The 11,475-nt window shown below is 30.9% G+C and overlaps 3 protein-coding genes and 1 long non-coding RNA gene across 8 annotated transcripts; 2 read left to right on the top strand and 2 right to left on the bottom strand.

The window, feature by feature from the left end:
* Positions 1-2,114: 2,114 nt before the first annotated feature.
* LOC105431222 (uncharacterized) lies at positions 2,115-3,155 on the top strand. Of its 2 annotated transcripts, none has more exons than XM_089071578.1 (3): positions 2,115-2,144; positions 2,643-2,746; positions 2,821-3,155. In XM_089071578.1, the coding sequence occupies exons 1-3, from the start codon at positions 2,130-2,132 to the stop codon at positions 2,993-2,995; spliced, it is 294 nt and encodes a 97-aa protein (XP_088927704.1). In that variant the 5' UTR covers positions 2,115-2,129; the 3' UTR covers positions 2,996-3,155. The 2 variants fall into 2 exon arrangements, with proteins under 2 accessions (XP_088927704.1, XP_011643572.2); XM_011645270.3 differs by lacking the exon at positions 2,115-2,144 and adding an exon at positions 2,193-2,356.
* Positions 3,010-5,027, bottom strand: LOC105431223 (uncharacterized). Of its 3 annotated transcripts, XM_089071556.1 has the most exons (3): positions 4,875-5,026; positions 3,656-4,770; positions 3,010-3,568 (listed from the first exon to the last, which is right to left on the bottom strand). In XM_089071556.1, exons 2-3 carry the CDS (start codon positions 4,661-4,663, stop codon positions 3,275-3,277), a joined length of 1,302 nt encoding a protein of 433 aa, XP_088927682.1. In that variant the 5' UTR covers positions 4,664-4,770; positions 4,875-5,026; the 3' UTR covers positions 3,010-3,274. The 3 variants fall into 3 exon arrangements, with proteins under 3 accessions (XP_088927682.1, XP_011643573.2, XP_088927683.1); XM_011645271.2 differs by having other exon boundaries at positions 3,656-5,019; XM_089071557.1 differs by having other exon boundaries at positions 3,299-3,585; positions 3,656-5,027.
* A 253-nt stretch (positions 5,028-5,280) lies between these two features.
* Positions 5,281-8,055, top strand: LOC105431224 (uncharacterized). Of its 2 annotated transcripts, XR_968275.2 has the most exons (4): positions 5,281-5,502; positions 5,563-5,675; positions 5,834-7,190; positions 7,732-8,055. It is a non-coding gene; the product is annotated as an uncharacterized LOC105431224 (long non-coding RNA). The 2 variants fall into 2 exon arrangements; XR_016138086.1 differs by having other exon boundaries at positions 5,281-5,675.
* On the bottom strand, positions 6,212-11,392 carry LOC105431277 (protein KATNIP homolog). Its single transcript, XM_089071535.1, is given in 13 exon segments — positions 6,212-6,743; positions 6,823-6,932; positions 7,024-7,125; positions 7,228-7,367; positions 7,520-7,681; positions 7,753-7,942; positions 8,015-8,277; positions 8,354-8,510; positions 8,592-8,732; positions 8,945-9,082; positions 9,189-9,535; positions 10,203-10,699; positions 10,774-11,392. Coding segments are annotated over 13 exon segments (2,694 nt in total). The 5' UTR covers positions 11,115-11,392; the 3' UTR covers positions 6,212-6,637.
* Positions 11,393-11,475: the final 83 nt, after the last annotated feature.

Raw genomic sequence — 11,475 nt, 5'->3', positions numbered from 1 at the left:
GAAGATCTAAAGACAAGAACCAATCATATTAAAGAATCACTGAACGCTCACTGATCTACTTTCTCTGCTGAACGCAGTTAATGGTTTCTGTACACAAAGATGCGTTCGGATTCCCCACCCGAGTACTTTCATATACCATTTTATCCTTGTTTAACATTCGGTAAACACCAAAGATAAAATGACACATAAGGATATCGAGTGGAAAATCCGAGCGTATTTTATTATGAAAATATAGTTGGCTTCCTTTTAGAAATCAAACAATTATAGATCTTGTTTTAAAATAAAATTTATAATTATACAATTTTACAAGAATTTAAAAAATCGCTCTATTATTGCGCGGAGCGACTGAACACATGCATATGTCGATATTTTTCATTGGTATGACAGGGTTCCGGTTCGCGAGGCAGGGCGACGCTTTTTTTCTGCCAGATTCTTTCGTTTTGTGCACAAACGCGTCGAATGAGCTATTTTTATCAAAATCGGAGAAGAAAGGAACCTAAACTAAATATTTATCATTTTTAATATTTTTTTATAATGTTTATATTTTCATAATAATTTTTAATAATTTCTTGGACCAAAATATGATTTTATCGGTAGTATCGGAAAATGAATGTGGCTACGTAGCACCAAACCAGTATAAAAAAATGGGCGTTCTAGCGACAGCGTACAGAAGAGTTTGACGGTCCTACGAAAAAGGCCGGGATGGCCTCTCTCAAGGCTATATCAGACTAACGGCAAGAGTAACCGCTAGTTTGATATGACCTTCAGGCTTCTCTCTGATCTCTAGAATTCATGAGGTCGAATCGACGACCGATCCTTTTCTGATCCTTTTCGCTCGGCTGTCGTTGTTACATCATCCATTATCTTTTCTGTTTCTTTCCTTCTTCTTTCCCTCTTCTCATTATCATTTCTGTTTTTTTTTTTTTTCCCATCAAATCGAGCGACCGGCTACGGAATACTCGCGGAGTGCCAGGTCCCGCGCGTTTCCTCCTGATTCCTCGTGATTCCCGTGAATCTCGGGCCGAGAGACAGTGTTCCCCTCGCTTGCGCGCGCGCATTTGAATAGCCTCCCGAGTGAGTTACACGGCAGTTTTATACAGCGTTGTGTGCTATCAAATACCTCTCGGTAAGACAAGATCACAGTATACGTACGTAGACGTAGTATACAGTAGGTTAACTCTGCTCAATATCTGTGAAATAGTTGTCATTCGTGCATATTCAACAATATGGCGGTTCAAAAAAATTGTACATGTCATAACCACAGTACTGTGGTATAAATTTGTCAAAGTGGTATATATAAATTTGTCAAAGGCCAACACAACAATTTGAATATTCTATAGTGTGCAAAATTTATATAAACATTAATAAAAAAAAATGGATAGCGAACTGAATTCATTATTAGAGATATATATAATTACACATGCATTCTTCATCCCAATTCATAGATGTAGCACGGATACGTATCACATCTGTTTCACGAGACATGATTTTGGATTTATTCTGAATAGTGATAGTTTAACTTAATTTAGCATATTTCTGTTCCTGCTTAATCAAAAACTTTCCTGCGTATGAAAGTTCTAAAAATATTAATTATAACAAAATTTTACCACAATAATATTATTATAATACTTACCAATGAGCTAAATCATAAATATCTTTTGTTATTATAAAGTTATATATTTTATTATTACGATCTTGAATTTCCAAATGAATTTTCGACATCTTTGCAGATTATGATGAGTTCGAAACACTTCTCGGTTTAGTTACATAGTAGCCAACATTTAGAAAAAAAAATAAGTCAAACTATCGTTCGGAATATACCCTTTATCAGCAGTGTCATAAAATAGATGTGACTTATAGTTCCACGGGCTCAATTTATAGGCGTTAGTGGCGATAATTATGGCGATTTCTATGATGTCACGAAAGAGATCGAGATAGTTGCTCTCAGGTTTCTCTCTGACGTAATAAATGAAAAATAATTTATGTCAAAGAATGCGTTCAAAAATTTATGCCCTGATATATATAATATACGTCACATGAACTATAGATTTTCAATATCTAAGCATTGAATTTTAGAACACATTCAAATATATCGGTTGGAAAATAATTGATTTGTATCTTAAAACGAGATGAAAATTACAAAAGTGAGGAAATTTATCTTTCGATATATAAAGTTGCAGATATTCTAGTAAATTTTTTTTATAATTTAAACCTCGTTTCAAAATATATAATCGATCCTAAATTCGAGTTCAAATCGATGTAAGTTTAGATGAGTTTAGGATTATGAGACACAATGGAGTATTTATCAAACAGTATACAGCTTTTTGTATTAATTTGGAGTTTCATGATTTTTCCGGTAATTTCTATGTGTACATCATTACTTTAATGTTCTCGAATATCATACTTTTTCTTGCCTCATCAATGACGTTTGTAAAAGTGTTATGTTCATAAAGAAAAGAATGATATAATGATTCAATGATTATGGTTTATCAACGTTGATGTCAATAAAATTAGTATTATGTAAAACTTACATTCATCAAAGCTTACATTCATTACATCTTAATTTGTAATGTCTGTAAATTGTCTGCAGCTTGATTACAACATATGAATGGCTATTTTGTATTTTTCTCATATACTTTCAGACTACTGCGCATTATTGTGTATGGGGCTTGTGTGAATCATGGGAGTATTGTTGCGATGAAAATGTGTGCTGCAGCTACAAAGATTATGATATATGGATCACTGTGTAAATATATTTAATTTGGATAATTCATTATACTTAGAACATTAAAGCCAATCTAAATATTTAAATCTTAACAGGGTGATCATAGCTGGAGTTATAATCGGAATGATTCTGGCCGGTACATGTCTTTACTACAATCTACGTCGTATCTATCTCTATCTACAACAGAAGTATTGTGGTATTAATTCAGTATCAATGCCATCAGAATTTGATTCTGATGAAAAATCAATAAAAATTTCATTCCAGGGTTAAATTTCATTCCAGGATTAAAAATCAATTCTTTATTGTGTCACATATGTAATATTTCATTTTTTAGTACAAGTAGTAAAAAATAAGAGTAAAATCATCTCTAATTATTTTGTTCTATATGTTGAAATATATATGAAATAAATAATCACATTTTATATTTCTAGCTGACAATTTGTTATTTCACGTTTTTCTACTTATTATTTTATACTTTCATCATATGGCAACTTGGTTTAGACAATTAGACAATTTTTTTTTATCAGAAAATATATAGGAAGACTCATTCTAATCTATATCATCTATACTATGTTTCCATTCAAGTATTCTATCACTAATTTTGAAAGCATTCCAGTTTTCATCAATTTTTGGCACTCGAGGTTTAACTTGCACAGCCTCACAAATCTCCTTTGTATCTTCGGGTATAAAGAAATCAGAAAGTTTTGGTGTCATATCTTTTTGCCGTGGTTCTGGATCCTTGCTTCGTGTAATGATAGATGGCAATTGTTTCTCATCTATGTTCAAATCTACCAAATTTGTATAAATTGCCTCATCTAATGGGAAATCAAGTGCTGCTGAAATCTGTGACAGAAATCCTCCTAAATACATGTGATATGTGTCTATATTTATATATATATATATATGTATATATGTGTATTTTAGACTTACCTTTCCATTGATACAATTCTTTAGTGTAGATGGCAAATGATGGATATCTGTAACAATCTTTTGCTGCTCAAGTTCTCTTAGCTTATCAACAATACACATAATAGAATTATATTCTGGTTGTGCCAAATCCATAGGAGAATCCAATGTAGCAGTATGTCCTTCATTTACTTTTGTTTTCACAATTTTATCATCCTGCATTTTGCAAAAAATTCCTGGTCCCACAGATGTTTTGATTTTAGGACCTGATACATTACGCAATACAGTTTTCTTAACTGGAGACATTTTTTTATTTTTTGTAACAGTTTTACAACGTGACATAACACTGGATGTTACAGGTTTTGCATTAAGAATTCTCCTTTCGGTCACTTGATTTTTTGTTTTATTCATAATATTCAAGGCAGATTGTGGTTTTATTTTTGATTTTTTTAAGTCTACAACATTTATCTTTTGTATACGATCATTACTTGTGGATGATTTAAATCTTTCTCGTGATTGTACATGTTGAGAGTTTCCTGTTTTCGTCTTGCTTATATTTTTATTGGATGTAATCTTTTTAATTAGTGTATCCTTGTTCTCCTTTCCCTTCTGTCGCAAATTCTTTGTACAATCTTTTAAACCATCTTGAGAACTCTTATCGAGTTGCGATATTTTGCAATTTTTCTTTGTATTTCGAATATCATTTACATTACGCAAAATTGCTGGTGTACTTTTCTCGGGTAGAGATGCATTTTGAATATTTTTATTTGTAGTACAATCTAATCTTAGTGAGGAATCAGTATCATGAGTATTCAAAGGTATATTCTTTTCAAGAACACTTGTGGATTTGGTAGGATCTACAATTCTGAGAGGTTTCTCGAGAGATCGAATTTCTCTAATTCTTGGACGGTTTGTTTGTGGATCAGGTTGTTCTTCACATTGTTCAACGATCTCTTCTTTATCTCGCACATTATCAGAAAATTGAAAAAATCTAACCTTCGGTCTTGAAATTATTTTGTTATTATCCATCATTGTCAAATATCATACGACTATGACTGTACGAATAATTCTACTAAAAACATTCCTCAAAAAGAATATGTTTCAAAGTACGTTATAAAGTAGTCCAGTTATAGAAAATGCTGCGGAATGAAAATTTCATTCATATATCACAGTAAACATTCACCCTCAATTAAAGAGGGTAGAATAAAACTGCATTTTCGACAATAGTTAAAATTTGATTCACCCTTTTTGCCGCGCAAAGTGTTTCGCACACAACGTCAAATTCAAATTTTACATTACATTTCATGCCTACATCATATGCATATGTATATACATAATTAGTTGGATTCCTTAAGCCAGCGGCACACGATGCTTTTTTTCCTGCTGATTTGCTAGCTGGATTTGCGTGCGGGCTCGTGAGCTCTTGTCTCTGATTTGTGTATTCTTTTGGATCTAAAAAAATATACCAATTGAAGACAAGAGTTCAACAAGCACGCGAATCCAGCTAACAAACTAGCAAAACTAGAAAAAAAAGCATCGTGTGTCGCTGGCTTTAAAGTGCATTTCTGCGCATTTATCTATAATTTATGTCACGCATACTGTAACAAAATGCGTGCATATGATTTTATGGAATCCAACCTTGACATAATAGCTGCGTTCAGAAACTTCAATGATTAGGTCCTCATATTATATATATATATATATATAGTATATAAACATTACACACATATTATATACACAAGGTGTTCTTTGTGTAATTTTAAACTTAAATTTTAACTGTCGCATCGAGATATCTCGTAAAATATAAAAGATATGGGAAAATGTTTTAGACAAAAATTTTATGACTTCGAGGGGGATACCTATGTAAAAAAGTAAAAAGTATTTACTAAAAAATAGTAAAAAGTATTTACTAAAAAAATACTTTATTATAGTGTTTTGAAGAGCTGTCGGGATCAGTTACAACAATCTAATAAGAAATGGGGATTTCCAATAAAAAAAAGTTGATCTTTATATGACCTTGGAACCACCCAAGATCAAACTAATGGTATCATCCTAATGTTCATTGTAATTTACTTTTTGGCAATTATATCTTAATACTTTTATGCACAAAATAATAAGATGAATCAATTGGTGTAAAGAAAATACTTAATTACTGTTTAAAAAAATGAAGATTTGCAATATGCAACGTTCTTTTTTTAACAGGATATATTGTCAATAAGTGGAAGAAGTGCGCAAATAATATCTAATATGGGATGTCTGAAATAATCATCATCAAGAAAACATAGATCTCGAGAAAATAAAGACCAAGTAGATATTTCTATATTAACAGAAACAAAGAGATCACGGTTTATATCTTTGTGAATGAACATATCTTTCAAGCACAGGAAATAAAATATTCTCCATGACATGCAATTCTCCTGTGTATTATACAGTTCATTAGACAATTCATGTAATAAAGCATTGACGTGACAATTCGCATAATAAAGAGTTGATGTAACGAAAGCAAATGACATTTTTTGATGTATACATCTTTCTCTTTATTCATTCTTGCGATCTTAAATTAAAAACACTTATAATCTTTATATTACAATTATTTTTATTTTTTCAAAATCTGAGATAAACAGGATATCTAATATTCGCGTATGAGATGGCTATTGCAAGAGTATATGACACCAGATATGTGAATATAGACATTAAGACACATGTCTGCATATGAACATATATGTACATACACATGTATATGTATATACATATGTGTGCATGTCATATGCAGCATGTATGTATGTGTGTATATACTAATATAGTAATTAATTATTTAAACGAAACACTAATATGAAAATGAAAAAATTTTGATATATGTATAAAAATATATGCACACAATTTTAGTGTACATATATATATATATATTAAAAATATTTGTACCATGACGAGAAATTATTTTATATATATATATATATATATATATATATATATATATATTAAAAATATTTATACCATGACGAGAGATTATTTAAATTGTAAAGATGTATGTGGACGAAGAGATGGGTCTGGTAATGAATTAGTTCCTGAGGTATTTCTTCGTAAGTTTAAAAGGCGACTCTCCTGCTCCGAACTATAATTATATAATACAGTTATAATGATACATACATAAACTGTTTTTCATTTTTATTAGCCTTATTCTTATGACTTACCGATTCACTAAATTCTCGTCATTAGTGTTTTCCTTTACAAAAGTCACCAATCCGTATGAATTGTGCTTGTCCAATGTTCCATTGTAAACTAACAAGTCGTCTACCAATATCTACAAGATACAAAAATATTTTTAGTACAATTGACAGATCAGATTAATTTCGATGAATATATATTTGTACTAATGCAATTTTATATCTTACTGCAAATTCTTTGACTCTCCTTTGTGGTGTTTTCCCATAATTCCAGATTTTGATCATTGATACCGTAATGGGATGATAAAATATCAGATACACACGATTTGTCTGAGGAATACATTATAAATATTAAATAAAGAACAATCAACAGTCACATCCAATCACATATATAGGTACGCACAGACACATATATAATTTACTTTCGCTTACTTGTCCAGGAAGTATAGGAGCTAGCCAGGCATGTCGTCCGTCCTGAGTGTTATTTATTCCATCGATAAGTTTGTCTGGTGTACGAATGTCATTATCTATTCCTTCTATTATATTAACGCTTTCAGGAAATGCAGCTATATCTATTAAAATATAATCAATATTAATCAGGATTGCGACGTAAACGTGAATAATTATAAATTTCTTTTTTTTTCTTTTTCTCTCAGAGAAGGATCAATGTAAAATTAAAATTTGTAATATCATATTCTCTATCGCAGATCTAAATTGAACATACTATCTGTAGTTAATTTGATTTCATTTCCATAATTATCATATATTTGTATTCCATTAAGACCAACGTAATAAGAGTCACCCCATGTGGAGAAAATAATTATTTGATAAACGAATCCTTGCGGCATCGTTGGTGCTTCGTAGTTTGAATCCAAAGACACGAATTCTAAAAATAATGATATTTCTGCCGTAAGAATTTCTTTGTCTTGTTTCCAGGCTCATTCTAATGACAAATACCTTCAGACGATTTAATCGAATCGTTGATACGATCCGAAAAATATTCTTGAGTGGGTAGATTACTATGAAGGAAATTAATTTCTTGGACAAAGTCATAATGGCAAGATCCCGGCGCGCGTCTCAATAAGAAGCCATCGGAATTCTCCTCGTGTAATGATTTACCATCTAATTTGATTAATAACTGTTTCACCTATATTTGTAAAAATGTCGAAACTGTAATTAGCTGTTGCAATCAAAAATTATACCAATGTACATGTCTTACTCCGCAATAAGATAATTCCAAGGATGCATTGTAATTCCAAATGCGCATTCCTGTTGGATATATATCCGTATCGAAAGTAAGAGTTATAGTAATCCTTTTATTTGGCGTTACATCTGCCAGCCACATATGATCCATCTCGGTCGTAACATTATGTCCGTCGATCAGTCTCGTTAAATGTGTATCATTCACATCGCAATGTAAGGTGGCATTTACTAATGGCACTGCAACGCCTTGATCCCCAATTAATTCAATACCTGTAAGACCTACGAGACAAATTCGAATGACGCGTGGCACGACACTGATATAATGCCATGCTTTTACTTGATTTACTTGATTTACCAATCAAATGCTGTAAACCCCAATTAGAAATTATAATTAGCTGAATCTCTCTGCAAGACAGAGCGGTACAACTATCGTGCATTTTGCTATTGAGACGAAGAGATAAGTTAGGAGAGCTCTGGATAGCATCATTATTTTTATGTCTCGCTGAAGTGATCTAAAAGAATTCATCTTTCAATCTTATTACACGTGCATTATCCTTTTTCAACGAATGCATCGATGCAATTAACTCTCTTACATCATTGCCGATTGTCGCTGTTATCGGGCGGATTATTTCTTTCTCTTCGTAATCTGATATCCCATTATTGAATTCTATGAACGTATTATCATGTTTTGATATCAGTTCCAGAATATTTTCATCCGTCGTAAATAATATAGTCTACATCAGCCAATATTTTTATGTATTATGTATAAAGTTAATTTCAAAATTCATATTATATAGATATGTGACGAAAAAAAAGATTAAAGTAAAAAATAAACACATTAATATATAATTGTACATATATGTGTTAATATTTCTAATAATATAGGAGCTATCGTAAAATTAACTATTTGATTTAAATGTGGAAATTATTTGATAAAATTTCTTACATCGCCAAAAGAATCGAGGCTACCTATATCATCTCCCGAAGCTTTAGCAATTTCTCCGTAAAAGATTACAATATCGTTCAGTTTAATAATAACATCTTTGGCTCCTCTAAAGGAATGTATTCTAGATTTATTGTAGTTCTGGAAATAATTTCAGAAGAACAGTAATCTCAAATAAAATGTACTTTTGCATACGCAGGCACATCTCTACGTCTATAGATTTTATGATTATCATAAAGAATCCTACCCATATCCTGATCATTGCTATAGTAATCGTGAATTCAAATATTATGTAAACGTAATGATGGTCACCATTTGAATAAGGTGTTAGCCATAAATTCGCATCATCTCTTGTTCGATTAATACCATTAATTAAGTTATTTATAACATAAGGATGATCATCATCTACTGATTGATTAATGGTTGTCGTATGTGCATGTATCTTCTTTATTCTAGCTGGTTCTCCAGTATTTGAAAAAATTTCAATGCCATTGAGGCCTACGTAATGCTTGTCGCCCCAAGTGGAAAGAATATCAATGACCAACGAGTCTCCGGATGGTAGTTCAGGAATAATAAAGTTTTTGCAGAGTTGATCTGAAAATAATATAAATTAAATTATTTCATAGTGCATTTTAAAAAATGCAAATATATCTACATGTTGATTGCTACAATGATAACTGACGATTGTGTCTCAATTCCGAGTCATCTTCAATAACAGAGGTAAAAACGCGATAAGACGTACGAGATTCGCTGGGCAGGCAACATGTTGACATTCTGTGTAATATATATAATATATAAGCGTGCGCGCGCTTTCTATATATATAAAATAGTATATGTAAGTGCATATATCACTCATATAATGACCATAATAAAAAAATTCATTTTTGAGCTATTCGCAAAAAAAGCGAATTTTTAGAGTTATTATTGATAGAACAACATGATTAAGTTTTCAAAACTTGCTTTTAAAACTTCTAATTTTCAATATCAAAAGTATTACAAGTCAAAAAGAGTTGTTTTTGAAAGGGTTCACTTTTATAATAAGGTAAGATTTCAATGCATTGAATAAAAACTAATAATACTTTCATTCCAATTGGTTATTATACTAAAATTGCATTCAAAAATAATATTACAAAATCTTAATGATTTAAAATACTCGGATTCATTTCTTAGAAAACTTTGTTTTTATGAGATATGCTGTTGTATAAGCAAATAAGCGATATGTATATATAAAATTTCGAAATTTCGAAAATAAAATATCAACCTGCTGGCAAATAATTATTTGACAAATGATTTAAACATTTGGCAAAATTGTCTTCATGCAAGATAAAAGATTTAACAGTTTCTTGATCGGATAACAATTCCGGCTTTCCTTCGTTTTGTGTACTAAATGATAAACTGGAACAATCATCTGGATTATCTGATAAATGTAATCGTACATCTACATCATTCTCAACATTTGTAAAATATTTAAAATAAGATTCCTTGTCATAAGTCTTATTATCGCTATAATTTATAGAGTGTGTTAGGCTATTGTCGTGTTTTTCCATCTGTTTTCTTTCTAAATATGCATCCAATCCATTATAATCATTCTGTGTACGATGTTTTGCATTCACAATGGCAGAACAGGCACGTATTCTTCTTCGTTTAAGTTGAACAGGTTCGTTCTTTGGTGTATTTGGCAGTGATTTGCTTGCGGATGCTTGCAATTTAATACTGGCATCGATGTAAAGATCACTTAAGCTCGTACTAGGTTGAGTACTATAAAATAAATATCGAAATAAAGTATTATTCTACACATTTTGAAAAAAAATGCTATATATTTCTTATCTTACGTGTCATCCTCTTCTTTGAAAGTGATATTCTCTAAACGATGCTTATTATCAATTAAAAATGTTTCCATTTGTAACAATTTGACATCATTATTTATATTCAGTTTTTCTATGTTGCTAAAAGAATAACAGAGTGTATATCTACATATATATATATGAATAAAACAGAAATAAAACAGAAAATAAAAGATAATATCACATACTTAAACATTTTCTTAAAGACATGAAAATGAAAATAATGTTACATACTCAGTCATTTCTACCAGCCACGATGGCATTTTAAGCGCATCGGCAGGCAGAGATACAGTCTTACTTTTTGTTTCATCATACGTAACATCATCCATACCTATTTATTTAGATTGTCACTGACAATATATCACCTTATATATCACCTTACGCTGTATAACTCGTATATCTTTATGATAAAAATGGCTTCATAAAAATGGAATCTAAATCACACATGTAATCTATTACTTTATTAAGAAACTGTCAGCTGTAATTTTTCACATTTCAAAAATATGTACATATTAATTTTCATGACTGTGTTGCACAGGTTAATTAGTTACTCAAGATGATAATGACTGGTGAAAGATATTTATTCATTGTCGGCTCGTTCGATTCTCGCGTTTTGTTTGCCATTGTTACCATGGAAATCTTGTAGTGTAAATGTATGCACATTATTTAAAATTACATACGATTAACGCG

This window comes from Pogonomyrmex barbatus, unplaced genomic scaffold, assembly GCF_055798465.1.
Source record: "Pogonomyrmex barbatus isolate J1 unplaced genomic scaffold, ASM5579846v1 scaffold12, whole genome shotgun sequence".
NCBI classification, from domain to species: domain Eukaryota; kingdom Metazoa; phylum Arthropoda; class Insecta; order Hymenoptera; family Formicidae; genus Pogonomyrmex; species Pogonomyrmex barbatus.
The sequence above is the reverse complement of the archived record's forward strand: the minus strand, read 5'-3'. Positions and strand labels throughout refer to the sequence as shown.

What these genes read in the sequence shown, in the direction of transcription:
- LOC105431223 (XM_089071556.1), bottom strand. Translation starts at nt 4,663, where the DNA reads ATGATGGATAATAACAAAATAATTTCAAGACCGAAGGTTAGATTTTTT. An exon ending in AGAATTGTATCAATGGAAAG is followed by an intron (nt 3,569 to 3,655) that starts GTAAGTCTAAAA and finishes TTTCTGTCACAG; the next exon opens with ATTTCAGCAGCACTTGATTT.
- LOC105431222 (XM_011645270.3), top strand. Translation starts at nt 2,294, where the DNA reads ATGGAGTATTTATCAAACAGTATACAGCTTTTTGTATTAATTTGGAGT. An exon ending in GGAGTTTCATGATTTTTCCG is followed by an intron (nt 2,357 to 2,642) that starts GTAATTTCTATG and finishes ATATACTTTCAG; the next exon opens with ACTACTGCGCATTATTGTGT. An exon ending in TATGATATATGGATCACTGT is followed by an intron (nt 2,747 to 2,820) that starts GTAAATATATTT and finishes AAATCTTAACAG; the next exon opens with GGTGATCATAGCTGGAGTTA.